The sequence below is a fragment of the Equus caballus genome, chromosome 13 (genome assembly GCF_041296265.1).
Source record: "Equus caballus isolate H_3958 breed thoroughbred chromosome 13, TB-T2T, whole genome shotgun sequence".
Classification (NCBI taxonomy): domain Eukaryota; kingdom Metazoa; phylum Chordata; class Mammalia; order Perissodactyla; family Equidae; genus Equus; species Equus caballus.
The window spans coordinates 53,215,639-53,235,380 of NC_091696.1; the positions used below are offsets into that span (position 1 = coordinate 53,215,639).

General features: G+C 66.0%; 3 protein-coding genes across 4 annotated transcripts; 2 read left to right on the forward strand and 1 right to left on the reverse strand.

Annotated features, from left to right (window-relative positions):
• The first annotated feature begins 1,131 nt into the window (after positions 1–1,131).
• GNG13 (G protein subunit gamma 13) lies at positions 1,132–3,903 on the forward strand. The gene is made up of 3 exons (XM_001496439.6): positions 1,132–1,878; positions 3,433–3,564; positions 3,734–3,903. Exons 2-3 carry the CDS (start codon positions 3,467–3,469, stop codon positions 3,837–3,839), a joined length of 204 nt encoding a protein of 67 aa, XP_001496489.1. The 5' UTR covers positions 1,132–1,878; positions 3,433–3,466; the 3' UTR covers positions 3,840–3,903.
• Positions 3,873–13,019, reverse strand: CHTF18 (chromosome transmission fidelity factor 18). The gene is made up of 22 exons (XM_023616681.2): positions 12,715–13,019; positions 12,342–12,515; positions 12,113–12,263; positions 11,761–11,929; positions 11,248–11,340; positions 11,113–11,165; positions 10,831–10,975; positions 10,135–10,344; positions 9,518–9,615; positions 9,113–9,236; positions 8,880–9,031; positions 8,549–8,642; positions 8,087–8,185; positions 7,884–8,014; positions 7,420–7,591; positions 6,339–6,563; positions 6,109–6,258; positions 5,890–6,020; positions 5,077–5,221; positions 4,819–4,959; positions 4,305–4,362; positions 3,873–4,228 (listed from the first exon to the last, which is right to left on the reverse strand). The coding sequence occupies exons 1-22, from the start codon at positions 12,803–12,805 to the stop codon at positions 4,092–4,094; spliced, it is 2,943 nt and encodes a 980-aa protein (XP_023472449.1). The 5' UTR covers positions 12,806–13,019; the 3' UTR covers positions 3,873–4,091.
• Positions 13,020–13,033: 14 nt separating this feature from the next.
• On the forward strand, positions 13,034–16,650 carry RPUSD1 (RNA pseudouridine synthase domain containing 1). 2 transcript variants are annotated; one of them, XM_070231203.1, is made up of 6 exons: positions 13,034–13,166; positions 13,954–14,143; positions 14,219–14,342; positions 14,471–14,573; positions 14,712–14,813; positions 15,342–16,650. In XM_070231203.1, exons 2-6 carry the CDS (start codon positions 13,962–13,964, stop codon positions 15,779–15,781), a joined length of 951 nt encoding a protein of 316 aa, XP_070087304.1. In that variant the 5' UTR covers positions 13,034–13,166; positions 13,954–13,961; the 3' UTR covers positions 15,782–16,650. The 2 variants fall into 2 exon arrangements, with proteins under 2 accessions (XP_070087304.1, XP_023472451.1); XM_023616683.2 differs by lacking the exon at positions 13,034–13,166 and adding an exon at positions 13,218–13,355.
• The last annotated feature ends 3,092 nt before the right edge of the window (positions 16,651–19,742 follow it).

The following is a 19,742-nucleotide window of genomic DNA, read 5'->3' on the forward strand; positions in this document are numbered from 1 at the left end:
ACACGAGCAGGCATACGTCAGCTCAGCCACCGTGTGGGGTCATGGCCTCCGTCACACAAGCCTGCCTAGGTCAGCACAAGGACCGGTTCTGAATCCCAAGGGCAGCGGGCGTGACTGGCACCCAGACTGGAAACAGCACAGCATGCCAGGAGGGCAGGCCTGGCTCCAGCTGTCCTGGCGGCACCATGGCACCCAGGTGTATTCAAGCACAAGACGCAGCCCCACATGTGGACTGATTGCCGCTGTGACCACAATGGACTTCCTGATCCCACAGTGAGAGCTGGAACAGCTCCCGAAATCCGGGTCCAAGCAGACCATGGAGGGCCATGCCGGCCGGGCCACACCAGAGCTTCTCCCAGGGGCTTTCGGGTCACTGTTGGGCTGGAACCTGGTCCTGGGCACCCAGCTCTGCCCGTGCCCTCAAGGGGAAGGCATGACTGGTAAGGGGGCCTGGCTGGTCTGGGTCTCAGTCCAAACCTTGAGCAAGTCCTGGGGGCCGATGCAACACCCTGTCCTGAGCACCCAGCCCATGTGAGCAGAGCCCCAGGCAGCCTGGGTGACAGGCACGCACCTAGGGTAGGCAGGAACAGGCGCAGCAAGGCCAGCTCTGCTGACCATCTGCCCTGAGGTGGACGCCAGTGCCCTTGGCTCTAAGCCCCCCACCCCCATAAATCTGTAATAAAAATAATCCTGAGTCTCCCTAATGTGCCCCAGTTCCAGCAGTGCCTCCTGATCCGTCATCGTGTTGATGTGCAAGGGGCCAGGGAGGCGCACTGACCCCATTTTAGAAAATGAGGACAGGGAGGGCCAGGGAGCCTGAGGGGGCAGGAGCGCCCATCCTGCCTTCCTGGTGGGGGCAACATGACCGTCCACAGGCCCCAGCCCAGGGATGCTGCGGGAGCACCCGCCAAGGGCCTGGTCCAGGCATCCCGGGAGCCACAGGGCCCAGCCTCCGTGGGGATTGAGTTTGGGGAGCCAGGCCCCGCCGTCCACGGCTGCTGTTGCTGCCTGGGGGTCCCTGCCCGGGATGCAGCTCCCCCGAGAGCTAAGTAGGGCGTGTCAGAGGAGGAGGGGACGCCCTGCGGGGTGGGAGCTAGGGCCAGTGTCTTCACGGGCCTCTGACTGGGGCTGGGCTGAGGAGCCAGCAGCGGTGATGGGCCCATGGAGAGGAAGGAACCCCCCTCCCTCCCCAGCGCCCCAACAGCCACCCAGCCTGGGCTTGGGCACCCCTGAGCCAGGCACTTACTACCTCTCAGGGCAGCACCTTCCCAGGCTGACCCCTGAACCTGCACAGAATAAGGCTGGCTGACCCCAGCTCTGGCCAACTGAAGAACAGAAGCACCCTCCCACCCTCGGGGCAGTTGCCCTGCCTGCCTGCAGCTGGCCTGGGAATGGGGGCAGGGACCACAGCAGGGCCACCCACTGGCTCGTCCGTGGACATGGCTGAGGCCCCAGAGTTCACAGCGGCCTGACCCCATCTCCCCTACTCCCACTTGGCCTGGTGACTTCACCTCATGAAGGGAATTGGAGGACTGGGGTACAATCTAATGGCCAAAGGTCTTTGGTGCTGGCACCACGTGGCCACACAGCCCCGTGGGAGGAGACCTCACTGCCCAGGGCTGGAGCTCACCCCACACTGCCCCTGCTGCATCTCCCACCCCTGAGCTGGCAGAGCGCCGGCGAAGCCGGGTCCCCGGGGTCAGCCCAGCGCTGAGGAGGGAGGGTGGAGGGTGGGGGCGGCGCCAGGCCTGGCCCCAGGTGGCAGGAGTGGGCGGGGCAGCTGCCTGGGCTCTGCCCGCCTGTGTGCCCAGCTCATTGCCCATCAGTTCGCCCTCAGCATCACCTTGCTGTCACTTCGCCCTTGCGGCCCCGTCCAAGGTAGGTCTGACAAACCGGCCCCTTGGGCTGAGCAGGAAACCGAGGCCCAGGGTTCTGGGACTTGCCCAGGTCCCACTGGGCTAACCTGGACTGTCCTAACGCCCAGCCGCCTCTGCCTGTCCGTCTTTGGGTTGAGGGCAGCTGCCCTCCATGTCTCAAGGGGCCTGGCCGGACCGTGGGGAGGACCCCCTTCGTCTGTGGGCAGGAAGGGTGGCAAGAGAGGGAGCTGGTCCCGGCACCTCACACATCACCCACGGTGCCTGCTGAGCACTGGGGCTGGTTCGGGGGCAGCACGGGGCACAGGGGGCGGACCGCCGGCTCTGGCAGCAGCTGTGCACAGGTGGCAGGGGAAGGGGCTGCAAGGAGGGGGACTGCGAGCAGGGCTGCTGCTCCCCGCCTGGGAGGCCCCCACCCACGCAGCTGTCAATGTACAGGGCCCAGAGAGCCGGCACCAAGGTAGGGTTGCTGGAACTTGGGGTCTCTGGGAGGGGAGCCCCTGCACACCCCCGCATTGGCTGCCCCTCCTCCGGCAGACCACACCTCCAGGCAGTCATCTCACTCCCCACGGACCCTCCTATGACCACCCCCAGGACAGACCCTCCACCCGGGAGCCCCCGCATAGCCTGAGAGCCTGAGACGGGTGGTCATGCTCCTGTTTGTCTCTGCCAGCCCCCTGCCCACACTGCCAAGTTCAAGGAAGCCAGTCCCCTGCTGCTCTGCCTCGGGGCTGGGGGCAGACGGACCCCCTGGGCCCCTGGAGTGGGGGAGGCAGGGAGCCACCGACCCTCATTTGCCCCTAACAGTTCTCCTGAGGTCTCAACCTGTGGCTTTGCCAGGCTGGTTCACAAGCAGAAAGTGGGCCAGGCAGTCTGTGGATAGTTTCGGGGGAGACAGTGGGCAGCGGGAGGCTCAGCATCGTCCAGGGCCTGCTGTGCAACCTGTGACCCTGAGATCCTCAGCACACCACCACCCAGCCTCCCCACTTGGGCCCCTGGTCAGAGATGCAAATTGCAGCCAAATCCTCCTGGCTCCAGGATTAACTTGCTCTCTGGGTGGGCTCTGCTCATGCAAAACAAGGGGAGGGAGGCACACGGGGGGCGGGGGGCAGAAGACAGGGCCCCACCCCTCATGTGATGGGCAGGAGCAGGAAGTGGGCCTCACAGCTTATACGGCATCAAGAATGGTGTGGGCACTGGCCCACTCTCTCCTGGGGCGTCTGTCTCCAGCCCAGAGGCCCGGCTGCGGCAAGGCTTTGACAGGGGTGGGGGTGCAGAGCTAAGGGTGGAAAGTTTCCTCTGCAGTTAATTAGCCCCATGGGGGACAGGCATGTGGGACCTCATTAGTGGGGCCTCAGCTCCAGGTCTGCACCCCAATACTGCCTTTGCAAATGTGGGGAAGGGCCTGGGTGGGTGGTGTGGCCTCTGGGGACCTCCAGGCAGTGGGCTGGGGGTCAGTGTGCAAGGGTGGGAGTTGGTGACTGGTGGGGAGGCAGCATCTGGGGGTGACTGAAGGCTGGCAGCCCCGGGCTCTGTTGCTTCCTTCTGTGCCCTGCAGCCCCAGGCTGGCCAGTGCTGAAGCCCCCGACGCCATGGAGGAGTGGGATGTGCCCCAGATGAAGAAGGAGGTCGAGAGCCTCAAGTACCAGCTGGCCTTCAAGAGGGAGCTGTCCTCCCAGACCATCCCCGAGTGAGTCCCAGGCCCCGCCCACCCAGGGCCACGCTATTTGCATCTCATTTGCACGTCTGCACTGGGCTGGGGCGCCAGGCCATCCGACGCGACCACAACCACCCGGCCATCGGGCAGCACTTCAGGGGGCCCAGGTGCCCTCTGTTCACACCACCCTTCCCACTCGCAGGCTCCTTAAGTGGATCGAGGACGGGATCCCCAAGGACCCCTTCCTGAACCCCGAGCTGATGAAGAACAACCCGTGGGTGGAGAGGGGCAAGTGCGCCATCCTGTGAGGCCCGCTGCCCTCCCTGTAGAGACCAACTCTGTAAAGGTGTGACTATATATTAATCACAAGTGCGTTCCCGGGGTGTTCGTGCTTCTCTGCGTTTTCTAACAGCAACGCCGGGGCGTCAGGCATAGGTCCCAGGGTGTCAGTGTGGATGCGGGGTGTCCAGTCTAGGCCCCGGGGGCAACCAGCGTGCATCAGGGCATCCAGCGTGGACCCCGGGGCGTCAGCGTGGATGGGGTATCCGGCACAGACCCCCCTACAGGAGGTCCCTGACGTACAGGCTGCGCCGCACGGCGTTGGAGACGCCCTCCTTGAAGCGGAACCAGACGTCGCTCCTGCCCACCGCAGTGCCCATGCGCCGCTCGGCCGCGTCCGTCTCGGGGACCCTGTCCTCTGTGCAGGCCACACAGTTGCTCCTCCGCCCGGCCCCGCCCGCCCCTCCCTCCCCCACGCTGCCGCCCCCACGCACCTGCGCTGGTCGCTGCTGCTCTCCTGACCACCACACGGCCGAAGAAGTCCCTCTCGGGCTGAAGGAGGCGGGCTGGTCAGGCCGCCTGGGACAGACCCACGTGGACACTCCCAGCCTCGAAGGGGGGGCCCAGAGGCCGTCTCCCAGGAGGAGGGGCCTTGTGGTGCCCCTGGGCAGCGGGTAGTGGAGTAGATGCCCGCCTCCCCATCCCAGGCCCACTCAGCAAGTTATGTGTCCCCCTCAGCTGCCTGCTCCCTGCCAGGGTCAAGTCCAGGGCGGGAGGCGCCAGCAGAGCCCACACCCCTGTCCAGGGGGGAAACTGAGCACAGGTGGAACCCCACCATGCTGAGTTGGGGAGCTGGACCTTCAGACAGGCCCCCAAGAGCCAGCCCCGCCCGCACGTCCGCCCGGCCCCGCCCCACGCGCACTGGGCCCCGCCCCCCATCCCCCCGCCCCACGCCCACCGACCCCCCCCATCCCCCCGCCCCACGCCCACTGGGCCTTGCCCCTGCACCTGCTCCTCCAGGGCCGCTCTCCGCAGGATGCGCTCCAGACGCTGCTCGTGGCTGTGCTCCTGGCTGTGCGGCGTGGGTGGCTGCACCCCTTTCTCCCCAGGGTTCCCCAGCGCACCATAGGCCCCAGGGGGACCCTTGTCCTGCAGGAAGTGGGGTGTGGTGAGAGCTGAGTGAACAGTGCATACCAAGGGCAGTGTCCCCTCTAAGGGCCCTGCCCTCCCAGGCGTCACTCTGCCCAGAGCCTGGGGCGGGCTCACCTGAGGGTTGTCCCCAGCCTGGGCCACGACCTCTACCCGCCTCATCTTCTCCACTAGGATCTCTTGGGCAACGAGCTGCTTGGCCTGGTAGGTGAGGGGCTTGCGGACGGGCAGCTCAGGAAAGCGGCAGACCTCCTCCACGTTCCTACTCAGGGAGGGGAGGGCAGGACACCAGGGGCCTGGTCAGAGGAATAGGGGCAGGAGCTACCCCACACCAAATGCCAGAACACAAGAGCTCACTATGGGGCCCAGCCCTGGCAATGCCACATCCCAGCCCTGTGGCAGCAAGGGGAACTATCTGCACTCAGTTTCCCCAAGTAGATGGGGGTATGAGGAGGGACGCTCCCTGGTGCTGCAGAGGAGAAAAGGAGACAATGTGACCCAGCTGGGCTCAGGCTCAGGAACCGCCACCATCACGCCTCCTTGCCCTGGGACAGGAGAAATGCCAGCATCCTGGATGGCGCTGGCACCCTTGTTGGGCAGCGAGACCGGAGCCGGCACTCTGTCCCCACAACCATCTCAGGATGGGGAAACGGAGCCCCACAGAGCCCAAGGGCCCTCTGGGAGCCACTCCTGGGGGTGACTGAGGCAGTGAGAGGCTATGCACGACCTGGGGGCCCACTTCACAGTCAGGTCTGAGCAAGGGCTGGGCTGGGCCCCACACCAAACCACCCGCCTGACAGACAGGGACACTGAGGGTCACATGCCCTGCCAAGGCCACGCTTTTAGATTCCCGGCCCAGCAATCACCATGGCACCCGGAGTCCAGCCTCCCTGTCCCCAGGCCCCCGACCCCGGATCTAGGGAGACTCACGGCTCCAGCCTGTAGACATACTGCCCGTCGGGCGTGCGCTCCTGACGGTAGGTCAAGCTGTAGGCCAACATGGTGCCCACGAGGCTGGCCAACTGCTGCTTCTCACGGGCACTATACAGCTGTGTGCTCACCTGGAGGCCAGGGCCAGCAGGGACACTGAGTACAGCCAGGGGCCTGACCCACCAGGAGCCACACCCCTCTTCCAGGGGAGGCACTCACAGGGCGCAGCTTGGGAGAGAGGATGTCCAGGAGCAGACAGAGGGCGTCCAGGACAAGGGCCTGGGGTGCAGTTTGGCTGCGGGTGGCTGGCGCGATGCCCGACACCAGTGTCTGGATCAAGTTCTGCGTCCGGTTTGTCCGGTTCTGGGCCTGGGGTGAAGGGTGGACCAGAACCAGGTCACCAAGGACCCCTGGGCCACCCTGGGCATGGGCAGGGCACAGGGGCGCACCTCCTGCTGGCTGCTAGGGAAGGCGATCCTCGGCACGTGGCTGGAGGCAAACAGCAGGTGGAAGGCCGCGGGCAGGAAGGGCAGGTAGCGCAGCAGCTGGAAGCTCTGGCCATGATGGGCGGCCCGGCCCAGCAGGTCGTCGAAGGCCAGCCAGTCGAGGGCCGTGCACACAGTGCCCAGGCTGGAGTCCCGCAGCCGCAGGCGCAGGAAGTTGTCAAACAGGCCCTATGGGCAGGAGGTGGGCAGGCCCTTGAGCCCCTCCACCCAATGAGCACCACCCACTGAGACCCTTCACCCCCACCTGCCCTGCAAGTCCACCAGCAAGGCCACCGGGCCCTGGGGAGCCAGGAAGGCCCCCTGCCACCCTACTCTGGTTTGGCCAAGACCCTGGGATGTGCGGGAGAGAACCCCCACTGCCATGACCACCTCAAAGAGTCATCAGGCTCCAGCCCCAGCCTCTCCCTAAAAGCAGCCCCCACCACCCAAACGAGGGCATGGAGCCCCCACTCTCTTCCCCGGTGGGAGTCCTGCTCCTCCGCCACCACGTGACCCCCCCTCGCAATGGGCTTCTGGATTTTCGCAGATCCCCAGCTGCTAATCCAAAGCTGCTTAGTCAGGGAGGCAGCTCAGGCCAGCTTCCCAGGAGTGGAGGCATCTCTGCCACCTGCTCAGGCCAAAACCTCACCCCACCCACGTGCACCATGTCCCCATTCCCGAAGCTCACGTCCAGAAACCAGCCCCTCCTGGCCGCCGGGTCAGGCTGCCCAGCCATTGCCATTGCCCTTCAGACGGTTCCCAACCAGCAACCAGAATGACCCCATGGGTCAGATGAACCCCTGTCGTGGGCAGCCCAGGCTGGCCATTCCCCTCCAGGCACCAGCCAGCAGCCAGTGCCTCCTCCTGGCCCTGGCCCTGCTCACCATCACCTCCCAGAGGACTCCGCCACCCCTCACTCTCGTTCCTGTTTCTCCTCGAGTTTGGCGCATCTGAAGCATCCCCCATTCACTGTCCACAGACAAGGAGACACGGCCAGGTGCAAGCCTCCTGACCCCCTGGAAAGGCTGGAGAGCAGCGTGGTTACCTGGACCACCTTCTCGTGCTCGCCTGCAGAGGCAGCCACGTGCAAGACATGGTAGAACCGCTGTGAGGCCATGCTCAGAGGCACCTCCGCCGCGTGGGGTCCCAGGCCCGCATGCCCATCAACGAGCAGGAGTGTGTGGGTGGGCAGGGTTGGGTCCTGGCCCACGCGCCGCCTGCAGAAGAGGTGCTGAGGCTGGAATGGAACCCCCATCCCCCCTCAATCCCAGCCCCCCGTCTACTTCATTCCTCTCGTGGCAGCCCGCTCCCTGAGGGCTCCCAGGCATCTGGGGAGGCAGTGCCCTGAAGGCAGGGCGGAGTGGCTCCCAGGACCCAGGCAGCCTTGGGTCTCCATCAGCAGAGGCAGAGCTGGCCTACACAAACGGGGCCTGGTGTCCCAGGGCTGGGGCGCTGGGGCTGTCCAGGCCAAGGCTGGTCTGTCCACTTGCCACACCCGCCCCTGCCTACCTCTGGGACCGCGGCAGCTGGAAGATCTCCTGCCACACGGAGAACAGCCCCTTCCGCTGGTCCTTGAGGCCAACGTGTGTGGTCTGCACGGCCCGCACGCTCAGCTCCCGCTGGCCGCGCCCATGCAGGAACTAGACACAGGGGTGGGGGCGGTGAGAAGCCACCGAGCCCCCCTTGCCCCGGCCCACCCTCCCCCTACCCACCTGCAGTGTATTGATGCAGGCGCGGATGTCATTGTCTGTCTTCTCACAGAGGGCCGCCAGTGCGCCTGGGTCGGCCTGCATGCCCTGCCGCAGGGAGATCTGAGGGAAATGAGAGGGTGGGCACTCCCTTCCCCGAGACCCCAGAACCCCACCCTGTGGTCCCTCTTCCCTAGAAGCAGGTGAACAGCAGCCCTCATCCTGTGAAGTACAAAGGCTGCGGACCCCTGTGGACCAGCCCAGTCTCTGCCTGGAACCATCTACCACCAGAGACCAAAGTGGTCCGGTCACCACACCCCCACGTCCTGAGCCAGGGAACCGGGGAGGCAGACTGCAGAGAGAATGGGGTCCTGGAGGGGAGAGGGGACAGGGGAGCTGGAGACCAGGACAGGGGCCGCATTCTCCCACCCAGTGGCCGGCCATGTGGCCCCTGGCGGCCTGCCCCCCGCCCCAGCCCTCACTGACCTCCTGGAGCCGCTGCACGAGCCGTGAGGGCAGCGTGGGCGGGAAGTGGAGCAGGAAAGCCTGCTGCTTCAGCTGCCGCAGGGAGAGCGCAAACCTGCAGGACCAGGCAGCGTCCACACCATGCCTGCTCGGCCAGGGGCACCGGGCCACACACCACAGCCCAGCAGGCACAGGGGACCGGCGGGACCCTGGGGCCAAATCTCAGCCTCAAACCCACTGGGTGGCCAGGAGGGGGTGGGGCCGTGCCCTCCCAGGGGCCCTCTGCCCTCCGGCAGAGGCCGCTCCTCAGCCCCCCAGAACCTGGCCTGTGGAGGACCCCTGCCCCACTCACTGGTCGTTGCAGATGCAGATGATGGGCCTCATCAGGAGCCCCCCCTCCGCCCGGCGTCGCCGCCCCCCACCCGCAGGCTCGACCAGGACCCCTGGCTCCGCCTCCTGCGGGCCTTTGCGGTCCAGGATGCTCAGGAGAACGTTGATGGCAGCCTGGGGGGACACACAAAGAGTGCCGTGAGCCACAGTCCCCGCTGCCCGCCCGCCCGACCTCCAGGGCACGGGGAGGCCCACCGTGGGGGCCCCGTCGATCTCGTCGATGACCAGACAGTTGGGCTTCCCGCCAGCACCCAGCACTGACTCCATCTGCGTGGCTGCTTCAATGCGCGTACGGAAGGCCTCGGGGCTGCGGTCGTCACTGGAACCGTGAGGCCAGGGGAGAGACTGTCAGGGCAGCCGTGGCCTCAGCCAGGGCGGCAGCAGCGTCCCTGGCAGGACACCTCCCAGGGCCGAGCCGCCATGCCTATACCTCACGGCTACGCCACGATGTGGCTGCCCCAGATCCCAGTGAGCCCAGAGGAGGATGAGTCCTACCATGCGTGCACCAGGGGCTCCAGCCCCACCTCCAACCTGCTGGGGGCTCAGGGCCGTGTCCCAGGCTCAACCAGGAATGTCAGAATGGCCGGGAGACCCACTCACCTCGCATTCATCTCCACCACGCAGTAGCCCGCGTGCCGCGCGATCACGTGGGCCAGGGTGGTCTTGCCCAGCCCTGGAGGCCCACACAGAAGCGCCACCTGCAGCCGAGGCGAGGAAACTGTGCTGCGACCCGCGCCACTGCAGGGAGCCCCGGCCCAATGGCCAGCAGCTGAAAACCCGCCTGTGAGGCTGGGTGCTGAGGGACGTCGCCCCGCCCCGCCCGTCACCAAATGAGAACCCCAGCGTGCTCGTCGCTCGGAGCCAATGCTTCAGGGCAACAAAGCCTCGCAAAAACCGAGTGACATGGACCCTAACAGGTGTCCCAACAGTACTGACATGATTGATGCCCAGAAGCTACCAGTGCCCACCATGACCACACTGGGGAGATATAAGGCCCTCCAACGGACAGAGTTAACCTGAATCACTAGAAGAATGGACTCAAATCCTAACTCCCATCCCTGACACTCCACACCAAGATCCTGACATCACCATACTCACACCCACGGGACAACCACCATGCCCTACAGCCCCCAGAGGCTGCGAAGGTGCCAGAAGGTACCACCCAGAGTGCGGCCCCTGGGCTCAGAAGTGTGTGCAGTGCAGCCGGTGGGGCTCACCTTCTGCCGGGGCCGCCCGCGTGGGTCCAGCTCGGCCTCCAGCATCTCCTCCAGCACCTGCTCGTGGCTCTTCCACTTGCTGGAGGCTGTGGCCTCCTTGCCAACTCGAGCCGGCTCCACACTGGGCCTGGGCTTCCGGGTTGGCCTCTCTCGGCCAAACACCACCAAGTCCCACAGCTTCAGCCACTTCAGCAGGCAGCGGTTGGTGAACTGTGGGACAGGAGGTATGGCCTGGGGCGACCACCAGCACCGACGACTCCCCAGGCCCGCCCCTCATGTCAACCTGACGCCATGAGGCCAGGGACACACATAGGAACGCTGAGACTGAAAGACGAGTGACCAGCACTGGGTCACCAGCTGGGAAGTGGCACAGTGAGGCTCACCCCAAGTTCTCCCCACCACAGCCCTCCAGGAGCCCCGGCATCCCCAGGGCCCAGCTGCTGCAAGAGCAGAAAACAAAACAGATGCTCCAGGCAGAGAGTGCCCTGGGTCCCCTGCCCGGCTCACAGTGACCAGCAGCAGGCTAGCCACATGCTGCTCTCAGTTTCCCCATCTGCAAGTCAAGGAGGCAGACGAGAGCCCTCCCATCCACCTGGACAGCCCCGCCTGCTGGCAACAAAACATCAGCTGCATCCTGAATTCTCTTCCCTTGGCAACAAAATAACCAGTCACACCTGAGCAAGAACAAGACCTTACATCGTCACTGAGCAGCTCCGTGTAGTGCTGGGGCGCAAACTCATCCACCCAAAGGCAGTGCTGGGAGGTGTCTTGGCTGCCGGCCGGCTCCTCCTCAGGGGCCCCCGAGAGCTGGGCCTTTTCCTCTGCCTCCTCCTGGTTGAGGCTGGAAAGCATCATGCCCTGAGCCACCAAACCTTAACCCCGTGCTGGGATCACCCACCCCCCCGCCCCAGTACAGGCTAGGGGTCAGCAGTCCAAGACCAGGTAATGGTTCCAGGGATGAAGGTGCCACTGCGTCACCTGCGCAACGTGTCTGAGAGCCGCTGGGCCTCCTCGAGCAGCCGCTGCCGCCGCTGTGCAGACAAGGGTGGGCATCAGGATGGTTCAAGCACCCAGTCACCCCACAGCCACCCCTCCTCTCCCAGCAAACCCCACCTCGCTGTCCACTTGCTCCTTCAGGGAGGCAAAGGACACACCCAGCAGGTCCAACTGACCACGGCCACGCCACCGGACATCAAGGAAACGGCTCTGCGGGGAAGGGAGGGTAACAGTCACCTCCTCTTAGGTCCTGGGGTTCCCCATGCCCCACCCCTAGCAGAGCTCAGGGAGCCGGAGACATTTCCCAGCATGAGCAGACCAAGAGGGGAAAAAAGCCCTTCTCTAGCCACAGATCCCCACAGGGGAAGCCACTGGAATGGGGGCAGTTCCAGCAGAAAAGAGAAAGGTGAAAGAAGAAAAAGAAGAAGGAAGAAGGACGGCAGAGCGAGAGGAGAATGGGGAAAGAGACCATCCAAAGGAGATGTCTGGTGGCCAAGTGGACTTCCTGAAAGGCCCCCAAGATCCCAGTAAGGATACGACATCCAGGACCCTTTCCTGGGCAGCATCAAGCCTGTCAACCCCACCAGAGGGCGATGACCAGCCCCCTACTTGTGGCCACACAGCACCCACCTGCACCCCAGCACCCACTGAGTCAGCTCGCAGCACCAGAAAAGCCCGGTTGCCACCCGTGGAGGTCACGTTGACATAGTCCTCCAGGACAGGGGGCCGCCTCAGGACAGGATTGCGGGGTGCCGGCGAGGCCTGCATGAGACCCACTTCGGCACCAGCATCCAAGGGCCTGGGAAGGCACACGGGCTGTCTCTCGGTCTCTGTTACCGCCTCCTGTTACTCGAGACGGAGGGACCCCGATCCACCCTGGGCTACCTCCCGAGCCCTCCCGCAGGTCCCAATCCTCAGGACCTTGTCCGAGGAACGGGATCCTTCCAAGGCCCCTGGGAGCCCTGTGCCCCGAGCCACACACCCCTCACTCCACAGCTCAGCGGGGACCTCGGGACTCGGTGGGGGGGTGATGTCCCGAGGCGGGGAGTCAGGAACCAGCAGCTCTTGCATGTCGTGGGGCCCGAAGTTCAGCCTCTTGACGGCCTCCAACCTGGGTCTTTTGACCTTGGGGGCTGAAAAGACACACGGAAGGAACAGGGGCGCTCCCCCAGCCTCACCGCCCCCCACGCCCGGGGCCCCCGCGGACGTACTGGGGGGCAGGGGCTCGTCCCTTGGGACGTCAGCGGCCAGCGGCCTCTTCCCGGCACCGCCCGCGCGGCTCCCTGGAGGTCCACCGGGGGAGCAGCGGGCGGCGACGTCCCCTCCAGCCGCTGCCTCCTCGAACGCGGGCCAGGGGCGCCCGCAGGGTGACAGGCCCGCGCTCCCTGCGGGAGAGAAGACTCACAGCGGCCGCCCCAGGGCAGCCGCCTCCGCACCCAGGCTCGCGCAGCCCACGGCGCGGGGCCCTGCCCCTCCGACACGGCCCCACCACGGTCGTTGCCGCACCCGCCTCCGCCCGCCCCCACTCCTGCCAGCAGCCCTCCCGGACTCCCCGGGCGGGACACGGCGAAGGCCCGCGCCCACCTTCCAGCTCGGCCAGCACCTCGAGCTCGGCCGCGAACTGGCTGTGGAAGTCGTCCTCCACGCCGTGCAGCTCTCGCTCGTAGTCCTCCATCGCGGCCGGACCCGCCGCCCGCAGCTAGCCGCCAGCCGAACCTCCCGCGCCGCCAGCCGAACCTCCCGCGCCACCGCGCGCAGCCCCGCCCCGAGCGTCCCGGCGTCACCAATCAACAGCCGGCGTGCCCGACGGCCCTCGCCATTGGTCAGCGGGCGGGGCGTGGGCGGGGCTGCGCGCGCAGGCTGGGCGGGGCCGAATCAGCGCACGGGGGTGAAAGCGGCGGGTTCAGCGGCGCTCGCCATAGGCCCGCATGGCCGCCCGTCCCTGGTGTGGGCGGGGCGTGGGCGGGGCAGGGCCAGCGCTCTGCCGTCGGAGCGGCCGATCCCGGGCGCTCGCCATTGGCCGGGCGCGCTCGCAGGTCCGCGGCGTGGGCGGGGCGTGGGCGGGGCGTGGGCGGGGCGGCGCGCGCAGGGGGGCGGGCGCGGCGCGGCTCGGTGGACCGAGCCGGGGGTCCCGGGTCACAGGCTCGCGAGGCGCGGGGACGCAAGGGCTGGAGCCAGGGCCCGGCAGTGGCATCGGGGGCCCAGACGGCGCGGCCCGGCTGCAGGTCAGTCCCGGAGTGGGTGGGGGCGTGGGAGGCTCACAGCCGGGGTCCACCCGGGATTCCTCGGCCTGTGGCCATAAGGCGCTGGGGACAGAGGCTTCCGCGGAGGGGGTGTCTGCGTGGGGGTTGTCGGGGAAAGAGAGAGGATGAGGGTAGGCGAGGGTGGGATGGCGCCTCCCGGCGCGTGCTGACCTGGGCCGCCCCGGCCGTGGGGACGCGGCGTTTCCGCACTCAGGAAAAGGTCCCCATCGCGCGTCCACGACCCGTCGGCGAGGGGTCCGTGGGGGCGGGCTGAGAGCGAGGCTGCTTGTTCCCAGGCCTAGATTTGGACAGGACGCCCCGCAGCTGGAGCCCAGAGCAACCTTGGCTCCCCCGACCTTCGCCAGACTCCCCACCCAGCTGACACTGTCCAGCTGGAGTCAGGGTTGAGGGTGGTAAGGGACTTAGTAGGTGCGGGCGCACAGTGGGTGTGTGTGCTTGCCTGACCGGGAGCGTCGTGGTCTCAGATCCCAGGTTGGGGAGTGGGGGATGTCTGTGCCGGTTGGGCAGGACCCTGATGTGGGCTGTGACCCCTGCTCCACACTCTTGCTGTGCCTTGCAGGCCCTGCCATGGAGCCCGGCAGCGTGGAGAACCTGTGCATCGTGTACCGCAGCCGTGACTTCCTGGTGGTGAACAAGCACTGGGATGTGCGTATCGACAGCAAGACATGGCGGGAGACGCTGACCCTCCAGAAGCAGCTGCGGCACCGCTTCCCGGAGCTCGCTGACCCTGACACCTACTACGGGTTCAGGTACGATGGAGCGGGGTACAGGGGGCCCCCAGCAGCCTCCCACCCAGCCACCACTGATCCTCTGCCCCACGCCAGGTTCTGCCACCAGCTGGACTTCTCCACCAGCGGGGCACTGTGTGTGGCCCTGAACAAGGCAGCCGCGGGCAGTGCTTACAGGTGCTTCAAGGAGCGCCGCGTCACCAAGGCCTACCTGGCCCTGGTAAGGCCCGGCGGGACCCCAGAACACAGGGACTCTGACTCAGCCCGCTTCAGCAGGCCCTGGGGGTCAGGGGCTCCACAGCAGTAGTAGGTGGCCCCGTGAGCAGTGTGTGACTGTTTCCCTGGCAGGTGCGGGGACACATCCAGGAAAGCCAGATGACTGTCAGCTATGCCATTGGCAGGAACAGCACAGAGGGCCGGGCCCACACCATGTGCATCGAGGGCACACAGGGTATGGAGAGCAGGGGCAGGGCCATGGGGCACCTATCACCCTGTGGGGACCCTGGGTGGGCAGGTGACCTGGGCTGGGGTGGACTGGGTTCCCAGGGCTGGCCCAGCCAACCCTCACAACTCGCCTTCCTCCCTGCAGGCTGTGAGAACCCAAAGCCGAGCCTCACAGAGCTCGTGGTCCTGGAGCTTGGGCTGTACGCGGGGGACCCCGTGTCCAAAGTGCTCCTACAGCCTCTCACAGGTGTGTCCCGGGGGGGGCAAGGAAGCTGCCCGGGCCCCTCGCTGCCCGGTGATGGTGCCCTGCCCCTGGCGTGGTGAACATCTGGCGTCGCATCTTCTTGCACAGGGCACTGCGGTGTCCCGGCTTTGCAGGGAAGGAAACTGAGGCACAGAGGCAGAGTAGCTTACTTGGGGCCATCCCGAGCTTTGCTGGTCAAGCTGGTCTTACACTCTTAGCCTTAGTCCCACATGCTGCCACCTCACCCTGCACGGAGTCTCACTGGCCTAGACATGAGGGCAGCGAGAAGGCTGGCCAAGTTCTTCAGCAGACAGAGCGCTGCCCTGGCCCTTCTCTCACCAGGGTGACCCCAGAAGTCAACGCTCATCTTGATCTCTAATGTCTTTCTCTGCAGCAGGAAACAGGCAGGGCTGCCGTCCCCAGAGGTCATGTGAGGCTCTGAGGCCGTGGGGATCGGTGCTGGGCGCGATGTCACAGGTGGAGGGTGGGCTGGGGTGGCACCCTCTCTGACCGCCCCCCTCCCCCCCGCAGGCCGGACGCACCAGCTACGCGTGCACTGCAGCGCCCTTGGCCACCCCGTCGTGGGGGACCTGACGTACGGCCAGGCCTCGGGCGGGGAGGACCAGCCCTTCCGCATGATGCTGCACGCCTTCTATCTGCGCATCCCCACGCACACAGAGTGCGTGGAGGTCTGCACCTCTGATCCCTTCGTGCCCGCCCTTGATCCTTGCTGGAGCCCCCACACCCTGGTGCAGCCGCTGGACCAGCTCATCCAGGCCCTGCAGGCCGCCCCCGACCCTGACCCCACAGAAGGGGGCCCTGGGCCCTGCAGCCCTTCCACACCCCTGCCTGGGCCAGGCCAGCCCCCACCGCCCCCCGCGAAGCCCCCTGCGAAGCCCCCTGAGACAGAGGCGCAGCGGGCCTCATGCTTACAGTGGCTGTCAGAGTGGACGTTGGAGCCAGACCACTGAGGTCACCAGGCTGGGGTGGGGGTGGCGGGCTAGGACCCCTAGGGTGACCGGGGCTGCGGGTCAGAACCCGAGGCCCACCCAAGGCTGGATGTTCCTGCTTGCGGCCTCGCAGTGGGCAAGAACTGAGGCCCCACCCCGACTGGAGTGGCCAGACCTGGAGAGGGGCCAGCAGGGGGAGCCCGGCCACCGTGGTTCCAGAGGATGGAGCTCCAACCTGTGAGACTGAGCTGGCCTCCCTCCCAGCCCCGCAGGGAAAACCGAGGCCTGCCAGTTTTCTTGAAACGCCTTTTTGGCTCCAAAGCTTCACCCCCAGGGACCTACTTTTTCAGCTCATCCAGATCACCCTGGAAGAGGCAGAGCGGGGCCATGGGCCACCTCAGGGTGGGCTCCTCCCAGGCCCCAGCCCACCCCACAGGGCACCCTGCTCCTCTGCTCTGCTCAGACCCTCTGTGCCCATCACCCTGGGCTGGCTAGGCCCTCTCCGCCTGCAGACCCTGACCCGTCCAGCGCAGCCGGTCCTGCCTTGTGCCTTCGCTTCTGCCAGACTCTGCCTGTGGGCCTCACCCCCTCCTCCCGAATCCTGAGCATCGCACACAGGGGTGGTTCTGGGCCACACCCCCTGCCCCCCGCCACGCATGCCGTCCCTCCAGGCCTGACATAAGTGCTGCTCCTGCAGGGTTTTCTGGGTCTCCCACTGCACCCGTTGCCCTCACTGCCTGCCTTGTGGTTCTCAGGTAGCCACAGGTCATAAGACTTCAGCCTGAGAGTAAGGACGGTCAGCCCCGTCTCATCTGTCCCCCACAACATACCCATGCCACCTTGGCCACAGCTGGGCTCTGGGGACTTGGAATAAACACTCAGTGACTGACCCTGTGGCTGTGACTGTGTCTGATATGGGGGCTCCAGGGGGGCCAGGCCCTTGCTCCCTCTCCCTGTACTAGGCAGACCTTGGCCCCAGGCCCCCCAGCGGGGCCCAGGGTGAACTTTGTGGTCCTGGTTGGTGACCTGTTCTCCCCCCATGCAGTGAGCACCTTGCGCCCTGATGTGGGGGCCATGGTGGCTGGGCTCCTGGCGGGGGAACAGAAGCTGAGTCAGCCGCTTCCCTAGAGGGCCCCCGTCCTGCAGCCAAACAGGCTGGAGCATTTGCTTGCTTTCAATCAGGGCCCCTCACAGAGCGGCTGCCGCACCCCTACGCCAGCCCTTGGACCCTCTACTGTCTGAGAACAACACAGGAGGGCTAGCGCCTGGGCACCGGCCAGTCTGAGGTCCCACGCCCTGTCTTTGCATCCAGCTGGGCCGGGCCCCTTCTCCCAGTCCCGTGCAGACAGGCCCTGCTGTGGTGCCCGTGGGCTGGCCCCGCATGTAGTGACAGCGGGAGCTCAGCTGGGACGGAGCCAGTGGCGGCCGCCCAGCCACCGTGGGGCCTCAGCAGAGACCCAGGCCCCAGCCCCTGCTCTGTGCACTTCCAGTTCCTCATCTGTGACAGGAGGGGCTGGAGCAGACCAGAGGGGCCCAAGAGGCACCTATAGCACAGTACAAGTGGACAGCCGGCTAGATAGTTACTGTGGTGGGCCTGGCGCGGTGCAATGGGATGGCACCACGGGTCCCTGTCCCAGCTCCCCCGGCTCCTCCAGCTTCTCAGACACCTTGGTGCACCTCGCCTTCCTGCTGAGACCTGGCCCCTTCACTTCTCTGCTCTACTCCTACTCCCCACTCCTCCCCCCCGTCACTCACACCCCATGCCCCACGCGTGAAGGCCGTTTCTCACACCACGACAGAGAGACTCGTCTTTCCAGGTTGCCTTTCAGACCCATTGATGGAGCCTGGCGGCTTCTTTCAGTTGCCGAGGTCGAATTCTCTATACCGGGGAGGGCTACTCAGTGTCCTTCCATGCCAGCCCCTTCCTAGTTGGGAGCAGGGGCAGCGGGCTGGCGTCACCGCTGTCTTCCCCACCCCCAGGTCCCAGGAAGCTGCCGGTGAGCCTGGGGGGCCAAGGACGACCCACTACTCCCCATCCTCACCCTTCTGGAGCCAGGGAGGCGCAGGAGGTCAGCCACGGGGTGGAGCCCTGGGGAGGACCCTGACTGCCAGTCTGCAGGGTGGGGACTCCGGGCTGGGGTGGGGCCTGGGGCAAGCAGAGGGCGGGCATGACCAGCCACAGAGCGTGGATCTGGACACGCTGGTCTGGCACAGGGCCCACGGGCTGAGCCTGGAGAGCAAGTGACAAGACAGGAAGGTGCGTGGACCGCACAGAGGGGCAGCCGCAGAGGGAGGGAGGGCAGGATGGCAGGGAGGACTGCCGGTCCAGGGGTAGGTGTCGTGTGTTCCCCCTCCAGCCGGCTCCTATCCCCAAAAAACCCCATCAGCCCCTTGTGTCCCTCAGGACCCAGAGAGCCACCCACTGGCCATCCAGATCAAGGCTACAGTTGGGCTGCCTCCCCACACCCCGTTGGTCCCTGGGCTGAGGCTTCAGAACCCAGACACAGGGGCCCACCCAGCCCGTCTGCCCCCATCACCCTACCTGTGGGTGGGCAGGGTTTCGAGGATGTGGGAGAAGAGCAACAAGGAGGATTTCTTCAGGCAAGGAGGGCCAGGCAGGCACTCCAGGGGGCACTCGGCACGGACAAAGTGATGCGTAGGCTTGCGATGGATGAGCTCCCAGGAGCCTGTGTGCCGATGGGGTACCACCCCCAGGGATGCTGCGAGGTCAGGAGCGCACACAGTCGCCCAGCCCAGCCACAGGATCTGATCCCGCTTTGCACTCACCGCTGTGTGGCCGCAAGCGAGTTGCTCAGCCACTCTGGGCCTGTTTTCTCAACTGTGAAATGTGTTCCGGCTGTGCTGCGGGTTGGGGCGGATTCAGTGAGGCAGGATGCGTGGCTCTTTCTGGCCCAGCAGTTGCTCTGTTGCTGTGGCCATTGGTCCAGCCTGGGCCTGGGCTGCCCTGGAGGTCAAGCCCACAGCGGGGTTGGCCAGCATCAGGCTTCTTGCACTCGCTGGCCTCCTCCTGTTCCCGCCCCTGCTGGCCTGTGGGGAGTCTCCTTCAGCCCAGCCTGGGCCCTGGGGTGGGTGGAGACCCCACTACCAAGTGACACCCCCACTCTACAGGCCCCTCAGTGTCCCTGCAACCCCTCAGCCAAAACCCGCTCCCAGGAAAGTGCTTGGGGCTTGGGTGGAGTGACAGGCCGGCCTAGGGTCAGTGCCGGGGCCCAGGGTGAGCCTGCCCCCTCCAGTGGGGCCCTCCCCCAAGCCTGCCCCCTGGGACCCCACCCCTCTCCAGACTCTGGGGGTCACCAGGCTCACTGCCATTTGCCCTGACAGGGGGAGTTTCAGCAGGAGGGGCTGTCACCACAGGCTCCAGGGTGCCCTCGAGCTCTAGCTGGTGTGGCTGGACTCCTGGGGGCCTGTCCAGGAGCCAGGTCAGTATCTCTGCTTGGCCATGGAGCTGGCTTGTTGGGCACATGTGGTCCTGTGATGCTGACGGCATTGGCTCAGCGGCTGACCCTGTGCCGTTGGGGCTCAAGGCCCCAGAGTCCTCCGGGCTCCGCCAACAGGGGCTGTACCCCTCCCAGGAGGCGGCGAGAGCTGGAGCTGAGGCTGGGGCCAGACATCAGCCTGGGACACCCACCCCTGTCCCCCTTAGCTGGGGAAGAAGCTTCTGCAGGCATGCCTTCATTCCCAGCCCAGCAGGCAGGTCAGAAGTCCCTCCTGCAGTCACACCTCTGCTCTGCCTCGGAGGCCCGCCTGGTGGAGCCACCCCCATCCCGGGCCCCATGGGACAGGTGGGCCCCAGGTCACGTGTGGCACAGCTGTATACCATCGAGGCTGCCCACCTAGTGCCCACACACCCTCCCCGCCCCATAGCACACTCACGTCTGGAGATGCGTGCCTATGGGCACAGTCCCCACAGGTTCTGTTTCCAGCATCCACAGATGAGAAACAACACCACATGTGTCACTAA

Bases quoted from the DNA above. Each gene is read 5' to 3' on its own strand.
- GNG13 (XM_001496439.6), top strand. From the start codon at position 3,467: ATGGAGGAGTGGGATGTGCCCCAGATGAAGAAGGAGGTCGAGAGCCTC. The intron at 3,565-3,733 runs GTGAGTCCCAGG...TCCCACTCGCAG, and splicing joins TCCTCCCAGACCATCCCCGA to GCTCCTTAAGTGGATCGAGG.
- CHTF18 (XM_023616681.2), bottom strand. From the start codon at position 12,805: ATGGAGGACTACGAGCGAGAGCTGCACGGCGTGGAGGACGACTTCCAC. The intron at 11,166-11,247 runs GTGGGGTTTGCT...TTGTCTGCACAG, and splicing joins AGGAGCAAGTGGACAGCGAG to CGGCGGCAGCGGCTGCTCGA. The intron at 9,032-9,112 runs GTGGGCCTCCCC...GTGTCCCCCCAG, and splicing joins AGATCGACGGGGCCCCCACG to GCTGCCATCAACGTTCTCCT.
- RPUSD1 (XM_070231203.1), top strand. From the start codon at position 13,962: ATGGAGCCCGGCAGCGTGGAGAACCTGTGCATCGTGTACCGCAGCCGT. The intron at 14,144-14,218 runs GTACGATGGAGC...GCCCCACGCCAG, and splicing joins GACACCTACTACGGGTTCAG to GTTCTGCCACCAGCTGGACT. The intron at 14,574-14,711 runs GTATGGAGAGCA...TCCTCCCTGCAG, and splicing joins GTGCATCGAGGGCACACAGG to GCTGTGAGAACCCAAAGCCG.